This window comes from Cydia pomonella, chromosome 7 (genome assembly GCF_033807575.1).
Source record: "Cydia pomonella isolate Wapato2018A chromosome 7, ilCydPomo1, whole genome shotgun sequence".
In the NCBI taxonomy this organism is placed as follows: Eukaryota; Metazoa; Arthropoda; class Insecta; order Lepidoptera; family Tortricidae; genus Cydia; species Cydia pomonella.
The window spans coordinates 19842295-19863731 of record NC_084709.1 but is presented as its reverse complement, the minus strand read 5'-3'; the positions used below and the strand labels follow the sequence as shown (position 1 = coordinate 19863731).

The following is a 21437-nucleotide window of genomic DNA, read 5'->3' as shown; positions in this document are numbered from 1 at the left end:
CATGGACTTTAGATATTTTGATAACAATAAGTATTTAATTAAATTTCAAAGGCATACTACGAATATCGATATCATAAATTAATTAATTACACAATGGACTGTGGATTTGCTTAATATCTTGTCAACCCGTTGATTCTTAATCTCCAATGTTCCAAAAATTAGGTGGAGTTGGTTTAAAAGAGACCCATATCTTGTTAATTAAATCTGCTCAGTAGGGTACCAGTGAAAGTGGACATAGATACAGTAGGCCTGATTGAAATCGCGCGGTAAAACAAAAAAAATGTAGACTAGTGTACTTAATCTACACTCGGAAGCTGTTAGGGTGGTACAAAAATTGAAAGCGATAGAGAAAATGTAAGGGCTTAGTTAAATTGTTGTATCGCTTTTTTGCGATAAGACCGCCTGATGTTTTACCTCTTTTTGATTTTCTGTATGATTTGTATTGTTTTCTGTGTTGAAATGTGAAATAAAGAGTATTTTTATTGTATTGTTGAAAAGCCTTACCATAAATAAATCCACAAAAATGGTAGCGACAGTTGTATCCAGCTATGTGAAAAGTTACAATGTTTAAAAATTAATATCAACAACTTCACATTGTATTACAATATTTTTCCTACTGTTTATGATCAGAATCGAACTCTATTTCTTTTGAAAACCAAGTAACGTAAACGCAGTTATTAATGACCCATAGAAAATCTGCATGTATTACCGATCTATTAAAGTGATTTATATGTTTTCGTTGCCAAAACCATTTTAGAGGTAGATTAAATAGGTATCTGCGCATATTATTGTGTCGTATGCAATATTACTGTGTCATGTACACTCTTAGTGCGATGGCTATATAAACTACCAAAAACGTATTTTCAACGACCATGGTTTTATGGTAATGTTCGCTACGTGCTATCTTACTGGACACGCTTGTGTTGAGCAGATAACGTTTAATACCTTACGGCTTCTGTAAGCGGGCTCACTCTCAAGTCAGCCTACTGGATTGTACCCGCTACGACGCGAAGCGGGCGGTCTGCTAAGTCTGCTTCATAATGCTGCCGAATTAATGACGTTAGAGACTCTTTATATAAGATTTTGAGATTGACTTAAGAGGTAAAAGCAAAGCAAAATGTTCCCGTAGTTATTACAAGCATGTTTCTAAGATTGCGTTTATTTTTAAAATGTTTTTGCTCAGGTTGTCTGGTGAAATGTTATGCCGGTACATAACATTTCACCAGACATTATATACTTACTGGGATCTGAGGAAGCTGTGCTGATTGGATGGAATCGTATTTAGTGAACAGGCAACCGTTGACCGAACTAGAAAAGTTTTAACTCAAACTAGTCTAAATATGATTCTGACAAATTTGATTTTACTGTTGATACTGATAATAATAAGCTAAACGAATGTTATGAAATCTCACGAACTTCAGGGTACGAGTAAACCTACAAATATAAACATTATGTTTAACAATGTAAAGATACATAGCGTATCATCTTGTATCTTTACATTGTTAAACATAATGTTGGGAAGTCCATATTGAACACTTAGTTAATAAATTTTCGAGGTTTATCTATGCTCTACGTAGAATAAGGAATATCGCTTCCAGGTAAGCAGCGGTATCGGCATTTCATTACCATGCAATACGAGTATCTAACCCGTGTTAACAATAACAGAGTTTCAAGTAGCAAAAGAAATTTATAAGGATCATCTGTAGCGACCTTAGGTAAAGTTCAATACAGTGTCATGTATAGGTATGAATTTGCCTTTATTTGAAAAAAAAAAATCTACACAAGCTTAAAATCCAAAAAAATAATCCAAGAAAAACATCCTAACTTTATGGCTTTATTTTTGTTATCCTATTTATCACAAAACAGCTTATTTTAGAGAGAGTGTATTATATAACATGTCTGTTAACACATTTAACCACTTGACTTCGGACGTAAACTTTATAAATGGTTTTTAAGTTATATGTTAATGTAAATATCCAGGGAGGAAAATGAGGATTACGTTTGTATCGAGAAGCGGTCGTCCACTATCCTCTATAGTAGTTAAGATATAGCATGTTTTAAAATATAGCAGTAGTTAGTGCCGGTTGCAACCAGTGCAACCACATACGGGTTGGTAAAGAGCAGTAACACTCGTCTTTGTTCCAATTTGAGATCCGAAGAGAGTAAAAAAAAGTATTTGAATAAGAATTATATACCTTAGTGTCGTTCACGATTTAAAACTACATTTTTGAAGTTTTTGTCGAGAGTTGTAGTTTTATTCTATTTTACTGGTGTTTATGTTTACCTGGCAAATCAGAAAGGAACGATTCTTTTTTTTGTTATTGCTAGTAACAGTTTTCATTTTTATATTATTAGCTTACATATACATAATACCTATTTATTGCAAACAAAATAACCAATCCAAACCGTTGAAAACAATTTAGTTACCGCCAAATTCTGGATGAACCGTGCTCGCGGCTCTAATATTCTGTGTGGCGTTGCCGTTGAAAACGCCGTGAATAATAAATAGTGGTGGATGCACGCGCGGATTAGGCGTTACCGATGGATGTAAGCGCGCCGATAGCATTTTTTGCTGATAATTGTATTTCTTATGTCCTTTTTGAACTATAAAGTACTACGACATACATTTTCTATGCAAGATACATGGACGTTCCAAACTATTACTTTGTAGTAAAAAAAAGCTATAGCGGTTTATTTTCGTTATATTCTTGTCTAGCATAATTAACCGGGAAAGCTACAATGGATCTACTTTTACTGATGCTATTATTTTTATTTTTTAGCTTGCTCGTGCGGCTCTAATATTGCGTGTGGCGTTGCCGTTGAAAACGCCGTGAAAAATATATATTGTTGGATGCACGCGCGGATCAGACATGACATGACGGATGTAAGCGCGCCGACGCTTTTTTACTATTTTGCAAAGAAACGCTTCGGGTGTTTTTTGTTAAGTATATGCATATAGTAATCATTTTCAATATATTAGACCATCAAAATCACATAGCACTGGTGGACACGACATGCAAGCGCGCCGATCTTAATTTTTTTTTTGCTATTAATTGTACTTCTAGCGGTTTATTTTGTTTTATACTTGGCTAGCATAATTTAACGGGAAGGCTACAACTGTTTTTTGTATATATATATATATATATATTTATACCACTTCGGTGGAAAACAAGCATAAAGCCCGCCTGATGGTAAGTAGTCACCGTAGCCTATGGACGCCTGCAAATCCAGAGGTGTTATTTTATTAACTCAGCGCGGATCAAACCGGTGGGTATAAACGTCGATGACGGGCCGATGTGATCGTACTTTATTACGGATACTCGTATTTTACAATACAGTCGCCATCAGATGTATCGGAGCGGCCGAGGTGCTCAAAAATATATAATCACGCACTCGAGCGCCTTAACAATAGAGGCGTGTCCAGATATTTGTGAGTACCTGCATGCCGTGCACTGGCTGAAAGATAATTAACTGGTTATACAATTAAGAGGAAAGGGGACGATCGCTTCTCGATACAAACGTAGTCCCTATTCTCCTCCCTGGATATTGATATTATGGAAAATATTTTTACATAATTTAATTAGTAACTGTTTTGGCCTTGGCCTCTTGCTACCTAGCAAGTGCAGGGATGCCTAAGGTGAATCTTCAATGAAGACTTCCTATCTAAACTTATGTACAAAGATTTATTTTTATAATAAAATTAAATACAGTCAACTCGAGTTTGTCATTCAATATATTTTGAAAGATTGACTGCTGTCGTCGGACGTTATACACGCATCCATTCGTCGCCGACAGTACAATCAGCCGTCCATGACGTCACTTAAGATGCGTTCTGAGCAATAACGATATATCTTCGTTTGGCTCGTTTTAATTTTGACGACCGGTTTGGCCTAGTGGGTAGTGACCCTGCCTATTAAGCTGATGGTCCCGGGTTCAAATCCTGGTAAGGGAATTTATTCGTGTGATGAGCATGGATATTTGTTCCTGAGTCATGGGTGTTTTCTATGTATTTAAGTATTTATAAATATTTATATATTATATATATCGTTGTCTAAGTACCCTCAACACAAGCCTTATTGAGCTTACTGTGGGACTTAGTCAATTTGTGTAATAATGTCCTATAATATTTATTTATTTATTATTATTTATTTATTTATTATTATAAGAGTCATGAGTATATCGTCAAAAAAGCTCTAGACCTGCCGGAGAAAAAGAGAGGCAGAGGACGCCCGCCGGCAACATGGTGGACCAGCATGGCCACGCTCCTTGATAGGAGTAATCTACCTGACCCGACAACCCTCGATAGAATGTCGTGGCGCACAATAATTAGGAGAGCCGACTCCACCTAAAGTGGGAAAGAGCAAGGAAGAAGAAGAAGATTATTATAAGAGTCACAAGCGAAAAACAAAAAAGAAATCGGTCCGCGAAAGTAAAGCTGGAGCTCAATAATTACAAGCACAAATAGAAACTCAGAGTAAAAACGCGTCCTTCACTCACGAGAAACGTAAAAAGAGATTACGAGTTTATTCCTAACAAAGAAGTTCGGATTGGATTACCTTTATAATCAAAATCCAACAAAACATCCGCAGGCTCGCCGGTTATTAATTTAGGAAGGTTTATTAACAAAAAAGACAACAGTTTTAACTTAAGGCGACTTGACTAGTGTTGGGGAAAATACATTTTTGGAGTCTATATTCGTTGGACTAAACATTTTGAAATAATGAATGTTAGACTCTTGTTTCTATGATTTGTAATTTTTAAATTTCCGGTTTTGAGATTGCATGACAAATATAAATGTACCTGACTTTTTAACTTTTAATTACTTGATTAGGCTTTTAAACGCCTCTTGACGGGGCTCTAAAATATATGTTTAGGGCCCCTTCATGCAGGGATCGGAACCGGTTTTTTGCAAAAACATCGAAATAACCATATATTTCGGTTTATTTTATACTCTAAATGTAGGACTCAGTTGTGTTTTCAGATAACGACTTCGTATTATTAGATTGCCTAATTAGAAATGAAGTAATTAATAAAGAACGAAAAAATACCGTTTTCGTTCCCATACAAAAAATACCGGTTTCCGATCCCTGCCTTCATGAAAATTGTATATATATATATATATATATATATATATATATATATATATATATGGATTTGCTCGTTTGAAAATTGAAGACTTTTATACAATAATTATTTTAATATTCTGTATGAATTTTCAATGTCCTGGGTACCATCTTCGGGACACCACGAATAACAACCGTAAATGACTTTGGAAAAATCGTTTGAACTTGTATTTGAAGTGTTGCGCGAGAGACGGTAAACAATTATAAACTGAAATAGATGTCATATAAGTACGAAAGAAAACGTGACCGAGGCCTTCAGGGCTCTTTTTCATTAGCGGCAGACGCCACACTTAAATAAGGTGTTATTCGTAAAACTTAGCAAACCTTTGTATTTTGACCCTTTCTCACAAACAGGAATGACAAAATGACAAACACCATTAATCACACATTTTATTTTTTAAGTATAATATGGTAATTTTGCGTATTAAAACAAACAATGCGCCTTAACATGAATCCGAAAGGATAGAAAGTTTTAATCGAAACGTCGAGCGCGGGTCCCTGAGGACTTCTTGTTGAAATAAATTAATTACGTACTATTTACTAATTTAATGACGTGCGGCCGTTAATGATGCTAATGATAACAGGAGGATTCATTAATTTGGACAAATAATTAATTACCGCGGAAATAGGAGGCGTTAAACTCGTAAACATTTTGCCTTCTGGCAAATACTCGTATGTGAAATGCAGGTTCCCGTAATTTTAATTAAAATTTTATTAATTGTACATTAAATGTACTTCTTCAAAGCAGGATTTCAATAATTTTGATATCTTTTTAGGCCCTAAATATCAGTCCAAGTAAATTGGCATCACGTATTAAAAAAAATATTTGCGACTGGACTCACTTGGTGCTTGTAAAAAAATTCTAAAGACATCCCCGGAAATCCTTATTTATGGTAAAGGTACTTAATTATTGTTTTCGGGTACCGCGATAAACTACATTTTCTCCGTCTTTCCGGACGTTTTCCTTTGCACCCTTTGACCATGAACGACGTAAAGCCGTAAAGGGCTCAAAACGTCTGAATGTATTTTATTCATTATAACGCAATATAATCCGGAAAAGTTGTTAACCGCGGAGAGAGTTGAACTCGCTTCTCTACGACACCACTCTAGTAACTGAACTACCGAGACAACCGTTTGCGGCAAATACTGCCACCATATCCTTCTTGGTTTTATTGTAATTATTTTCCAGTACATTAAAAAGCTTGATTCTCTTATATTTTAGTTAAATTTTATTAATATTACTTTATGAGACGCCTTTTATGAATACAAAATTAAAACTATCCTCGTTAATATCAGCCGCATAAATGCATGGCGACTTTATCAATGAATTCACTCATAATTTCTCTGGACATACTTGCACCAAAGAAAGCGTATCGTTATTTTTATTTTTATATTTCTCTCGTTTGATATGAACTTGCAGTGTTGTCTATGGTACGCTAATACATGGACGCAAAATTAGAATTCCTTTTTTTTAGTTTTTTTTTAATACTACGTCGGTGGCAAACAAGCATACGGCCCGCCTGATGGTAAGCAGTCTCCGTAGCCTATGTACGCCTGCAACTCCAGAGGAGTTACATGCGCGTTGCCGACCCTAAACCCGCGCCCCCCTCGTTGAGTTCTGGCAACCTTACTCACCGGCAGGAACACAACACTATAAGTAGGGTCCTTCTTTAGCGCAGAAACCTTAAATAGCAAAATCTCATTGTACTTATAGATAATTAAAGCCAGTATCTCCGCAGCACAAGCACAGGTAAAGGCTTATATACACAATAAAGATGAGCTCACCTCCGACCATCAGCCAGCATAGTTCGCAACTCCATTAATTACATTAATGAATGATAACACAACTTGCCGGCTTCTGAATAGTTGAGCGGTTTTGATCTATGGCTACGTCAGTCTATGGTCGCGGTTGGGAGAGTTGAATTCTTGGTACTTTTGTTATCGTATTTAAATAAATATTTGGGGATTACCTTACACAGATCGATCTAGCATCAAACAAACCAAAACTTGTACAGTCACGTCTGAAAATATCCCAAAAATATGTATACACGACCTTATTGCACATAATATTAAAGTGTATACATGTCTTTGGCACTTTGTCGTCCGTAGAGTCAGACCACGATAAGTTAGCAGCGATTTTGGCAGCCCGGACAGTGAAAGTGTTCTTTTGAACTTCAAACTTCTATGAAATTGTGACGTTCATACTTGCACGGGCTGGGCTATCAAAATCGCTGCCAACTTATCTTGGTCTGACTCTATTTATGTTTTTAGTCGTAACTGTACTATGGGTACTAGATGACGATATATATATATATAGATATAGTTACATAGTTAACACATACTTAGACAAGTAGATTAACTCTTCAAGTGGCATATGTCATTTTTGAGTTGTTGGAATTTTGATTTTATTTTAATTAATCAAATTTGAAATTGAAACGATATAATCGGTCGGGAGTCGACGGCCTACTACTCCAAGGGTTAACATCCATACCTTAGGAACAAATATTTTTAATAAACACAAATAAATGCCGTGGATTCGAACCTGGGACCTCCTGTTTCACAGGCAAGCTCACTACCGACTAGGCGTAGAGATCGTCAGGTTGGCCTTTGAGCCATTTATACAAAAAAACTGCAGCCATGACAAAATTGTTATTAATTTAATCGCAATTATATATTTTATCCAAGCTGTCTTTGATTTCTGAATTGGTTGCAGTTGCAGCAGTGCAGGGTGAATTCACTTTAATTGGGTGCATCAACCCCATGTAAATTAAATAAGGAAAAGCATAAATATGACAGTAGTTGATTATTGTTGACACCAGGAAACTAAAAACGTTGAAAAAGGAGCTAATTTTACATACAACGGAAATAACGCAAATAAAATTCTACAATATTTGCCTGTTGTTTATCATAGTTTATTTAATACGCATTATTTGAATGTACTATTTCATGTGTTATTGGTGAGCAATAAATAATGTTTGTATTGTATTGTAATGTTTCGTAAAAATACCTGGAGGGCAATTCAAACTTCATTATTTACATGTTAGTACGAGCAAAGTGTGTTCGTGAATGATCGAAAAATGATACTTGACATTATAATGTAGGTTCGAATTGGCCACCTGGAATATTCTTGTAATTCAATTAACCACTCGAATAAGTTTTCATAAATTAACTATAGCAGCCCACAAAAAATATTCCATTGGAGTTTTATACTCAACATGTTTTTACTAAATGTTGTTTCAACCCGGCGTTTTCCATTTCAGATGTATATTTACAAACGAAAAGTAAACCAAAACTTTTCGATGCAACACTCTACTTTCATTTGTAATTAAACCTACACATGAAAACTTAGGTACTTATATTTGTTATAAGAACATATGAAGGCCCTTAGGGAGACTCGGTAATTTAATGCAGTTTCAGTAATACCGCTTTTCGTTAAGGCTGCACACGACGCCAACGACCTCGCACGTGTGCACGGAGCCTATACCCCTCACCGCACCACCCGCTGCAAAAGCGCCCTACGATAACTTTCAAAATAGAATTGTGCTTGCTAGCGCGCGCAACGTCTGTCTAGCAACACAACTTGCCCCGCACTGACTATAAGGAAGAGAGCGGGATAGTAGCGGGTAGGAACCTAGGCGGGATTTAGGCTTATTTTTTAGGGATTGAGGCACATTTTTGTGAATTTGTAAAAAGCAAGAAAACCAAATCATTTTATAGTGTTTTGTGAGAAAGATTGTAAAGTTTCATATATTTTCGATTAAAGTTGCAGTAGTAATAAGGATACAACTGAAAAAAATAGGGGTAATTTCTAGATTTTTTTTCTTCAATTATTTAAATTAATATAGATTTCCAGAAAAACCAGATCAATTCTCATATCTTGTAGATTGTTATAATATTTTTTTTTATGCTCAGAAAGTGTCATATAAGTCATATTTAATATAAAAAATGGTTCAGAGTTACTCAGTTTTGCGGTTGGAGGAACCTTAACGCGCAAATGTAATGCGATATGCGGTCCCTTGTCACATTTACAACGTGCGACAAAAGCGATGCTGTACCAATACAAACACACGACTGTCTTTATGCAGTCGCGCTGTTTTAATTCAGCAACGCACCTGCATCGATGCAAACGCGGGACTGTATTGTAATGCATTGTATTGTATTGTTGTTGTGTTGGAATTGTATTGTATCTGTATCTACTAACGCGACTTATCGCGATTGTGTCGATACTGTACCGCGGCCGGATCGATGCTAAATCGCAGCTGTATAGATCCTGTATTGTGATTGGTATATGACCTGCGACACCATCGCGACTGTATCGCCGTCCGACAGTCTGTGTTCAGTACCAATCAGAATCGCTGCAAAAAGTAGCTGTGAACAACGTCCCTTAGGGTAGGAAACCCCTACAGGACCCTTAATAGTCTAAGAGCAGAGTGGCATTGTCATTTTAAAATATTTCAAATTCATATCATACTTAACATAACAATATCTTAAAGGTGACTTTCGTCGCCGAAACCCCTGTCTAAGTTACGAATTATAAAACGATATGCTCAAACTATAAGTTCGTGTCATTCACGATGACGCGCAGAATTGTCAATTCAAACTTTTAATAATATGACAATACGAGTCAAGGCAATGACCACGATCTATACATATGAAAATTGACATAAACATTAGTGTATCATAGTTCTATAGGTATTTGGCTACCAGTTTACGTTGCTAAAAATTGTTAAACAAAGAAAATAGAGCGAGTAAAAGTTTTGTATGCGTTTCTACTCGCTCTAATCTTTGTATTACCTAAATTTAGTGGCGCCTAAGTTTGAATGACTCTTAATAGTTTCATAACCCAGCTTCACCGATGGTCAATAAAGTTGAGTGTTGCTGTTAACTACTATACAGTAAATAGCCCAAAGGTCCTGCTCGGCCAAGCTTGCATTTCGATTGCATTCGAAGCATTTGGTTCGACGGTACTCACTACTCAGTGACCTTGCATATACAGACGAATACACACGATTCGTCCTAACGAGCACTTTCTATTGTAGCCTGAGGAAATAGAGTTCAAATACGTATGAAGATGGCTCATGGAAATATGTATGTATTTTACAATTGAGGTCACAGCATAACATGTCAGGAGGCCAATGCAAACATACAGGTCGATTTACAAGAGCTGGCACGAATGAAATGAATGAGTGAATGAAAATATCTGTGTGGTGCTTAGCCAACGTGCCAATTGTTAACGCATTTTAATACATTAGTTTAATTCTCAGTAAAAGGGGTTAAGCATACAAATTATTATTTCAAGTAGTATTTATTTTATTATATCGATACACCGTATTCTTTGAATAGTATTACAAACATTAAATTAATCATCAGCGTCATGCATAGTTTAAGTATTAAACTGTAATGACCATAAACAAAATAGCCAAAAAGTATAAAGCCAGGTGCATACTACATGTTATTATCGGTATAAGGCCACATACAGGATCTTAACTATTGTGATGCTTACAAAATGTTGTCATTTTGTTATCATACATAGGCTACATAGGCTACGGAGACTGCTTACCATCTGGTGGGCTGTCAAGCATCCAGCCCAACGACGTAGTATATTTAAAAAAAACATTTGCGCCTGCATGTCGATCGTACTTGTTCGTACATAGCAAAACTATTAGCTTAAGCATACTCGTACCTACAATACCAATACAAACAAGTATCAGTTGCAAAACTTAAATATACATGTTTTAAAAATGTATTTTTCTGAATCGTTTTGAAACCGGATTTTAAGTAAACATGCATCAACGGGCGATCTTTAACAGCACAAACTTTCGCATTTATTGATGGTTTGGTTTGAGAAAACACATTTGTAAGCCTTGACTGCATGCCTTGTAATATCTACGGCGTAAACGTAAATCCGAAGCAAAAACTGTTTGATGAACTAAATATTCATTTTCAGAGTGTTTCTTTCGGCTTATGAGTATCCGATCAATTCGCCAGCATTTTTGAGTTCTTTCATATTTGGTAACTCACATGTTTTTCTGCACATTTGTTAATTTGAAAAACAATTTAAATTAAGAGGAAACGTCAGATTTTTTTTTGACGCAAAATATTTTTACAGTACATATGGTGCTACTTTCCCGCACGCGTGCGGGAATGAGCACTTTCCGTGTATATGTCGAAACTTTAAAGAGCCATATATACTGTAAAACGTTGTACGATACACGTGTGAATAGGTAATTCGCAACTCGTGTCGGTTTAAAACACTCCCTTCGGTCGTATTTTAATTTATCACCACTCGTTACGAATTTCCTATTTTCTGCACTTGTATCTACTATTTTCTACGAGGCAGATCGTCCAAGTCGGCCAACCCTCCATACGAAGGTCAAAATTTCTTCACGTTGAAAAATCAGAACATAATTCCAAGTAAGCCCTTAAACGGATCCTCACTATTTATGTTACACCTTGTATGTGTAAAATTGACCCATTTTTTTAAAATCTGTTTATGTTATCGTCCGCAATTTCGTCAATGTAGTAATCATTTGAATTAAATAAAAAAACTTCGTGAATGGAGCTCCTATCTTCTACGTTTTAAGCTGTACGTTGATCTCAATATCTAATTAATGGAACTGTTAATGGAACAAAAATAAATAATATGTGTATTGTTCCAGGTTGGCGCAACTATGATGTCCTGCCCTCTCCCGCTGCCGCTACTGCCGGCCCTGCATCCCCAGCCAGCGCTCGCCTCAGACTTCCCTATCCACATTGGAATTAAGGTGAATATCGCTCAGCACATTAAGCTACCACGCAAAACCAAAACTAAAGGTGCTTGGTCTTGGTATAGTGAAAAGCCGCGAATGCGCACGTATGTTTGCATTAGAGTACCTGATTTATGTGAGCCTTATATGAGTTGCGCTAGTTAGGCGTGTAACCTAAAGCAAACTTACGTAGGCACTCGCAGCATATTCACTAGATCTGGACATAATATGCACGTTGTTTTGGGCGTAGTAAATGCCGTAATGTAAGTGCACGCGAAGTCCTGTTATCAGCTTTTTAAATTACCTAGTAACTGACTTGATAAGCAAATCTTATCAGACTTGCTCAAATGTTCTTTAGGGTATCCCCTAAAGAACATTTGCGACATTCCTGCCGTGGCATTATTTACGCCGCTGTGTCAATATCCTTGATAAAATGAGTGACGGAGTGAATGTCATAATCGCGCATAACGCGGCGGCGAACTTCACTCATTTTTATCAAGAAAATTGACTGAGCGCCCGCGTCAAGGCCGCGACAGTAAAAATTGTAAAAGCTGCAGTTTCCATTCGAACGTCATTTTTAAGATAAGTTCTTTAGGGTATCAGATTTGCAGATCACATCAGTTACTCAGGCTGCAAATTCACATGAATTTGCAATGGCTGATGGCCGTAATGCATGGCGACTTAATCAATGGATTCATTCATAATTTTTCCACGCAATTTCGCAGCTCAGCGTACAAACTACATTGACTATGCGCCCAAAGCAATACAATGTGCAAATTACTCCACTTTGAGCTTTGATTCTTTATGTTTACATCAGTTTAATTTACCACAAAGGGAACAGGAAACTTTTAAATATTACTATACTTATAGTTAGAAAAACGCAATATATGACATAACTACATACTGTGATCAGGGTGCTTAGCCAGCGTGCCAATCGTTAACGCTTCGTAGCGTAGCGTATTCATCTCTCTCTAGAGTCAGACTATGATAAGTTGGCAGCGATTTTGACAGCCCCGACAGTGCAAGTGTTATTTCAAACGTCAAATACGTCTATGAAATTTTGACTCTTAACACTTGCACAGGCTAGGCTATCAAAATCGCTGCCATCTTATCTTGGTGACTCTATCACTCTAAATATTAGTGTGACAGTGACAGTTGCGTTTCGTACGCTACGGATCGTTAACGATTGGCACGTTGGCTACGCACCCAATGCACCTTTTTTTAAGTCGGTTCGTGACGTCTAATAACGACATAATAGTGTAATAGAAAATGACATATCTGTACCCCTAGTGTAAATTTAGTCGATAGCGAAACGTGACGTAGGTACGCGTTTGCGTTAAGTCTCATTTTGTATGGGTTTTTGAACAGCGCGCCAAGCGGGACGTTTTGGAAAGTCAAAAATCTCATATAAAATGACACTTAACGCAAACGCGTACGTCACGGTTCGCTGTCGAAAATATTTACACTAGGGGTACTGATTTAGTTGTTATGAAACTTTCCATTTGAATTATCGTTGGAGTCATTGAATACTCGTGCCTAAAAGTCAAATTGTGATTCAAATATTAAATATAATAGCAGGAAGTTAGGGTTTGTAATATATTATTGGGTATAATTTGCTTATCATTTACGTTATTCTTGAGAGATATTAAGAACGCTAAATAGTTTTTACCTTTGGGTCTATCTTTCTACAACCCGAATGTCATTGAAAATGGTCACGGACTGGAAGATAATTTAAAAATCTTTGGGAATATATTAATCTAACATAAGTTTATTCGTTAGTTCGTTACAAGAAATCATGAAATACATTTAACGAAAATTCATTTCGTTAAATGCATTTCACGATTTCTTGTTTACACAACCTACTCTTCTGTAAAAAATCTTGAATAAGATCCATCGGTCGCCATATAGAATGTCTTTATTTATTTATTGATTGTCTCGTATTTTCATTACTGATTACACCGGTGTCATCGTGTTTTATGAATATAGAGCCATAAAAGTTTATGCTAGACTTTCACACTACTCTTCGATAATTTTCTTTCATAAAAAAACTATAAAAGGGTCGTAAAACTATTTCATGAGTGAATTTTAGAAAATTAAAAGGATATATTTTTAAATTCTGAGAAAGAGGAGGCATTTTTGATGTTTTTATATTAAATGTGGCGTTTTTTAATATCCAATTAATTTCTTAAAACAAGTTAATTCAAATAAAGCAACAACTCATTAATTAATTATTTTTTTAAGCTTGCTTCATTCTCTAGATTTTTCACTAAAATGAATGACGAAAGTATGTAGGTTACGTGTTTGCCATAATTTCTTCAGAACACTAAAATTTAGAGTAGGTAGTATTTTAAATACTACAAATACACAATAAACAAAATTAATATTGTTGAACCAGTTAATTTATACAGACTAAACTATTTATGCTGCCAATTTAATTATAATGTTAAAAAAAAAAACACATTTCCATTGAAACAGACGAATGCAAGCGATTAAAAATACAATATGCCTAAAGACAAGTAAACAATCTTTTCATCTCCGTTAACGAGAAGCGACGTCGCCGACAAAAAACGGGCAAATATTAGTGCGGTAACATTAAATAACAGGCATTATCCCCGTACAATATAAACGTCGCAACCTGCGGCGTTGTATATAATGCCTACCTAGTTCATGTAGCCGAAAGTTTGAGCACCAGTCTACGATAACATAAAGCTGTTACGGACCTTAAGGTCATTGTACAGTGGCTGGTTTTAGTAGCTCGCTCGAGACTTGGAATAGATGGCCTGCGCACAATAAGCGCTCGTCGGGTAATGGCCGCCCATCCGTCATCCTAGGGGTGCCACCTAAATGTAGCTATTTATTTTAAATAATGATAGGCAATTTTTAAAATCAAACGCATGCTCATTTTAAAAAGTTTTCGTAAATAAATTATCTCGAATTGAAATCATTATCTTTTAAAATCGAAACACAGAGTCGCGTACAATCATTTTTGTTTTAAATTTAGTGTAGATTCGTGGGAGGTACTCAAGGGATCTACGAGGATAGAAAATGTGTGTTGCGGCGTCCTTTTTGGCCCCGATGAATCTGTCAATTTTTTTGATAAAATGAATGACTCTCGCCGCCGCAGTACTGCCGCGATAATGACGTTAAATCCGTCACTAATTTTATCTGACACATTCAGCCCCATTCCATCTTTAACATATGTCAAAAATTTTCTAAAGATACGATATGGATTGGATATGTCAGTATCAAAAGTGACGTTTTTGTTTTGAATAATGCCTTTTTTTAATGTTTGACGTATCTTAAAGTTCACATCGGGTCGATTGACAGATACAGCTGCGGCAACTACGATGCCGCAACAGCAAAGCAGCTGCAGTTGACATGTGCGGTGGAACGTGTATCCGCTGCCAGCTGACAGAAACGACGTAACCTTTATTTTGTTCACCGACTGTGGTTTGTCCGACCCCTTGGTCAATAAATTAATTATGACAAGCGGTTGCGCCAACCCTAAGCGCTCCGACCGCATCTAAGCGCTATTTTCACAATCGATATTTGTATTTATTTTGCAGTGATTATTAGGCTCAAAACTTAATCCACGCTAAATTACACGTTGTACCTCTATAACGACGATATTTTAAGTAGGTCACTAATTAATTTTAGTAATTTAATTTTGAAATATAGTAGATACCTATAAATAGGTAAGTAAAACCTCGATCAGATGAAATTTAACTTCTTTAATCATCTTTCAATTTTGGCTAATTACGGTAATATCCAGAATTGGTAAGATTAGTGTTGATTGCGGGTGTGTATATAAATAATTATTGATATTTTATATATAGTATTGGTTTCTAATATTTGTTTAATGAATTATAGTAATTTTTTTAGTGCTGTCAAATAAGTATTTCCTTTAAACATATTTTCTCACTCAGTTTACTCTAGCTTATATTAGAAGTGGATCCACTTTTTGTAGTTATACTGTCCGTGTCCCGTCAGCCAGGCGACAATACTACCATAGTTTGTTACAAGAAATGTAATACTACGTTCTACAAATATACTAAATAGAAGACACTTTATAGAAAACGGCTTAAAACTGCCATAAAAAATATGTTTTAATTATTTTATATACCTTAAAACCAAGGTTTTAATAGTGAGCCAGGATACATTAACCATGACAACGAGTGCCAAGAAAAGGTTAATTTACCTGTATATTCAGGTGCGACTAGGGCCAATCGCCGATCAGTTTATAATAATAATAATAGAATCTACCTTTACTATATTTTTTTATAAATTTCAGTATGTTCCAACCGTTGCCCGCGGGTACTCTGTATCTTAATTATCTTTTAAAGGTTAAAGGATACCTTACACGCCAAAAGTTAAACGAGGTACAAAATAATTAAGTGTTATTCAAATTTCCTGATTATTTTACGTGAAGCAACTAACGGAGCCGCCTCCGTTCCAACGTTACTTACCTTGTTAATTTTTATTGAAAATGAGATTATAATAGTCAGAAAAATTAATAACTTTATGCGAAATCTGTAGTACCTTCTTCATTAATTCAAGTTAGAAATACGTTAATTTTACGATATTTACTAATATTTAATATATACGCTAAGTAGATTTATTTAAAGAACCTTAGAGAAATAAGTTTATTGGGTGATTTTTACAATCAGTGGCTGTTATCATTCTAAAGACTTCAAATAATTTCCTTCAAGGATCAGAAACCTAGCTCAGGCTATTAGAAAATTCACAACATTAAACCTTCAAGAAAAGAGTGTAATCCCATCTTAAAGGCCGTCAACGCACTTATAACCCCTCTGGTGTTGCGGGTATCCATGGGCGGCAGTAATCGCTTACCATCAGATGATCCGTCTGCTCGTTTGCCTCCTATATCATAAAAATAAATAGTATTAAAAGGCCAATATTTATCTGCAACATGAAATACAACAAGGTTTCTAATAATTCAATAGAAACGTCGCTGACCTCATACTAATGACACTGACAAGGTACGAAATTACACAAACAAATTTTACTCTTAAACCTTCCTTAAGAATAACTCTATTCATTGGTGAACACCGCATAAAAATCCGTTCAGTAGTTTTTGAGTTTATCGCGAACATACGTACACACAGACAAACGCGGCGGGAGACTTTGTTTTATAAGTTGTTGCAAGAGCAATGCTGCTCGACTTCGCTGGCTCGGCCATGAGGAGAGGATGGGAGAGGATCGTGCGGCCAAGAGAGCTTATCTGGGGAGACCAACTGGGAGACGTCCGGTCGGAAGGCCTACGTACCGATGGATCGACGAGGTCCAGAAGTTTTGTACCACATTCAAGCGGCTAAATGGCGTCGGATCGCACAGGATAGGAACGAATGGCGAACTCTAGTGTCGGAGTCTAAGATCTACTTCGCTGTCGCTGGGTCGCTGAGCCAGTGAAGTAGTAGTAGTAGTAGCATTATGCCAAAAAAAAACCATTTTATGGCAAATATGCCTTACATCATGTTGAACTGCTGGATCGACTTTTATCAAATATAACTAAAAACCACTGCAAGGACTGCCCTTTCACGTAAAAAACCCACATCGAAATCGGTCCATCCGACAGACATTGGCGTCAAACACATAATACCCCTCTTTTTGCGTCGGGGGTTAAAAATAAAGTTATTTGACAACTCCCTGTCCTTGTTTGCTCCTCGTTCTATTTTTTAAGTCTAAAGTCGTTTAGTCGCGAGTACGGAAAAAATATAATTTAATCCACTTCGGCCCTCCCCGTCGAGTTTCAGGCAACTTAAATTGCGAATATATCAAAGCTAAATAATATTAAGTAAGCAAAAGAATATAAGGTAACTTTGAGAGCCGAGACTCTGGATTAAGGTGGGTTTACACTGAATAAAAATGAATAAATGTGATGAAGTTATTTTTTTATTTTTTACCCATGATAATGAAAAACCCTAAGGTGCTTTAATTAATATTAAAGCACGATTGGGTTGGGATTGTCGAATGGTTTTACGCAAGAACATTATCTAATTTGATTTTATACCATTCGTTTTCCATTTTTATATAATATTAATTCATTCATTATTATCAAAGATAGGTTTGCAAATTTCATTTGAGTAATTATTCTCTTTTTTCTCATTAAATGTGACTAATATTTAGTTCATATTAAATTATAAAACAAAATATGTAACATATTTCTCGGTTCACGCACCATTCTGTACTGAAAGAACAGCTTGATCTGAGTTCATATTCCGGGTGAATCAACTTTTTAGTCTTACTCATTGCCATGTTTCGGTTAGTTTCCAGAAAAAAAGCTGGAAATTACGATCACCACAAAAATGTATGTTTGATAAATTTAATACAATAATTAAATTTAACAAACATGCTATTTAGTGGTGGTTATAAACCACTTTCATAATCATGTGACTATTAGAGTCTGTGCGGAAAGCGAAGAGTCGTGGAAATTAAGGGAACCAATACATTCTACGACTCTTTAGTAGTTTCTTATATACATGTATGTATATAAAATATATAATTGTTGGTGCAATAAAAAATATTTACTTATTACTTACTTTTCATTCCGCACGGACTCTAGTAGAAAGCCTCACATAATTTCCAATTTTCTGTTACATATATATTTTATGAACCTCCAGGGCTTTTTAGTAGTGAGATTTATGTGTATTATGCACTTTTGGCATATGTATCATATATGACTGTATGTGCTCTAAATAAATAAATAAACATTTGTTTTAACAGATTATGCTACTTTTGTCCCTCGGAGAATGGGACAAGACAACAATACAAAAATGTGTAAATCTGTATTTTTGATTACTTATCGATCACAGCTAATCTTTTTTAATTTTGAAATATTCCATACTTAAGCTAGTTAAATGTATCGTTTATAACGGTTATATGCATGCATGTATTAGCATACGAGTATGTAGTTAGATTGTACTAAAACTAATTTTCACATGCGTAACGGCCGAACGTATTAAGGTTCTATATTTTTATTGTAACACCTCATATACCATATGTTCTTCTGAATAAATTATGATTGATTGATTGATTGACTGCTGTTGGAATTCCTTGTATAAATAATTAAAAAGTAGATCGTCCCAGGTACCCCCGATGTGCACTCTACCTAAGAATTTACCTCCGTCCATAGAAACGACGTCACAGTATCAATATTTAAGATGAACTTTTACCCAATTGCCTTTGCGAGTTAAACCGTCTTAATTTCTAAGTATTGATTCGTATACCAAGTTTAATTGGTTCCCAGTTTTGAGGCGTTTGCCTCATTTATCAGAAACGTTTCAAATTGAAGTCCAATTTGAAGCTACAAAATCGCAACTTGAAAATGAAAAGGTTTATTGAACCAAAAAAAAAAAACATTGAATGAAACGCACGCCCTCTGATGTTGCAGGTGTCCGTGGGCAGCGGTAATTGCCTACCGTCAGGCGATTTGTCTCCTTGTTTGCCTCCTATTCGTATATCAAAAAAAATTACAATATACAGTTGTCCCTAGTCGCCAAGCCTATAGTTTGGAATCCAGTGACAGTCCTTAATTTATTCTTATATTATTTTTATACAACGTTAGCGGGAAACAAGCATAAAACCCGCCAATGGTAGGCTACGACTACGAATTTCTGCAGCTCCACATGAGCGTTGTTGACACTTGAACCCTATTCGCTCGCGCTTACTCGGTGCGCGAGATGCAGTGGTGACAAGGTCGTATTATGCCAATAACAAACCAAGTTTAGAATTTGAACTTGGAATAGGCCTCTGAGGATTGTGGAGGTTGTAATGTTCTTTGAGTGATTAAACTTTTCAAGTGTTTGCGTTAATTATTGTTTTGATCTATTTTTCTTTTGCTTTTTTTAGAAGAGGATTTTGTCAATCTGATGAAACCTGTATAATATTTGCGAAGAAATCCAGAAGTATTTGTGATGATACCAAATTCCCAATTCACATTAACTATAGAATTTAAGATAAGATTACGATATGAATTAGATACGTCAGTGTCAAAAGTGACGTTTCTTCAAACAAAAACATCACTTGTGACACTGACATATCCAACCCATATCGTATCTTTATTATAATGCGCCATAAGTTTTCAATTTCACAAGCATAAAACTGTAGATCCTAGCAAACCTGTTTGGTTTAGTCCGATAATGCTAATCGCTCCAGCGCACAAAGTTTAAACATGTGTGGAAAACTAAACGTGCATTATACTAAAAACCGGGGGGCCAATTCTGTTGTCACAATTTGAAATGGTTTTATTTTGTTATCTCTCTGTTTATCATACATCTATGGTGAATAGGTAGAGTTCTAGATGCCCTATTCTCTACAATTAAAGCGCAATCCCACTGTATGGCATAAAAATGCCTTAATTTACGTACACGACTGGAATTTTCGTAGTTCCAGGAAAAAATACATTTTCACTTTTCATGATCGTAAAAGTGATATTTAAGTCGCGTGTTGGCGAAATGAAATTGCTTATTATGCTCTAGAGCATAAAGTGAAATCCTCTATTATGACCCTTATTAACTTAGCAATAAAGCTCAACATTTGCCATACAAACTGCTAGCCCTGCCGGCGCGCCCCCGACCGGCCTGAGTACGATTATCTGTAGTCTTAAACAGTACACATAAGACAGACAGACTGACAGACAGTAAAATAACCAAATATTTTGGAAATTTTTGAAATTTTTTCTCGCAATCGAAGTAAAAGGCAGAGTGTATAACTCGTGCATTAATGTCCATTTTTATCCTCGACTATATTGGTACTCGCAGCGCTCAGACCAATAAATTGCTTCGGATAAAAATGGACCGCTTTATGCCCTTATTGTACACTACTATTTGGTCCCAATTGGGATTGCGTGTATATTCCACCCAAACATACCAAGTTTAATCAAAATCTGACGAAAAAATAATTAAATAGGCCCTGATATGGTTTTTATCTTATTTTTATACGATCTTGAGTCATGTTATCAGGTATCTCACTCGCACTAATAAGCCACGCCTTATCTGAGAGAGGTTGATTCTAATAAAAAAAAATTATGACTTTGAACGGGTTGGTACCTTGACAATCGTCTTGGTGATTGGCGCGCATCCCACGCACAACTTTCACTGCATTCTGCAAGCACCAGCGTGAGCGATCTTGAAGGTCGTATCAAAATGAAATCAAGACTATAACAAGTTGTCAAAAGTAAATCGGGATCCATATAAACCGCGGGCCAGGAGCATATATCGTCAGTCATCGCCTCCCTGCTGATACTTTGTCGGATAATAGTTTAGGTGCTATCATGAATTAGAAAAATAGTCAACCGGTTGTATCGCGGTGGAAGACCTTCAGTTGATGACTTGAACATGTAAAAAAAAAACAGTAATCGCCTCCCGATGGATATTGTGTCAGATGATAGTTTAGATGCTATTTTAAATTTAAAAAAAGTCAGCTGGTTGTATAGCGGTGGTAAGACCTTCAGCTGGTCATATGAACATGTAAAGAATACGTGCCTTGCCACTAAATGTCCGCAGAGTATGCGTAATGATAATGATTAATCCGTTTATTAAAAACTCCT

General features: G+C 36.0%; 1 protein-coding gene across 3 annotated transcripts in view; it reads left to right on the top strand.

Moving 5' to 3' along the window:
* LOC133520104 (polypyrimidine tract-binding protein 2) overlaps positions 1–21437 on the top strand; it is a 673469-nt gene that overhangs the window by 309394 nt on the left and 342638 nt on the right. For all 3 annotated transcript variants that reach the window (XM_061854416.1, XM_061854421.1, XM_061854419.1), the window contains one exon: positions 11783–11887. In XM_061854416.1, coding sequence (XP_061710400.1) covers positions 11795–11887 — 93 coding nt within the window. In that variant the 5' untranslated portion in view covers positions 11783–11794. Of the gene's footprint in view, positions 1–11782; positions 11888–21437 lie in introns of those variants that run through there.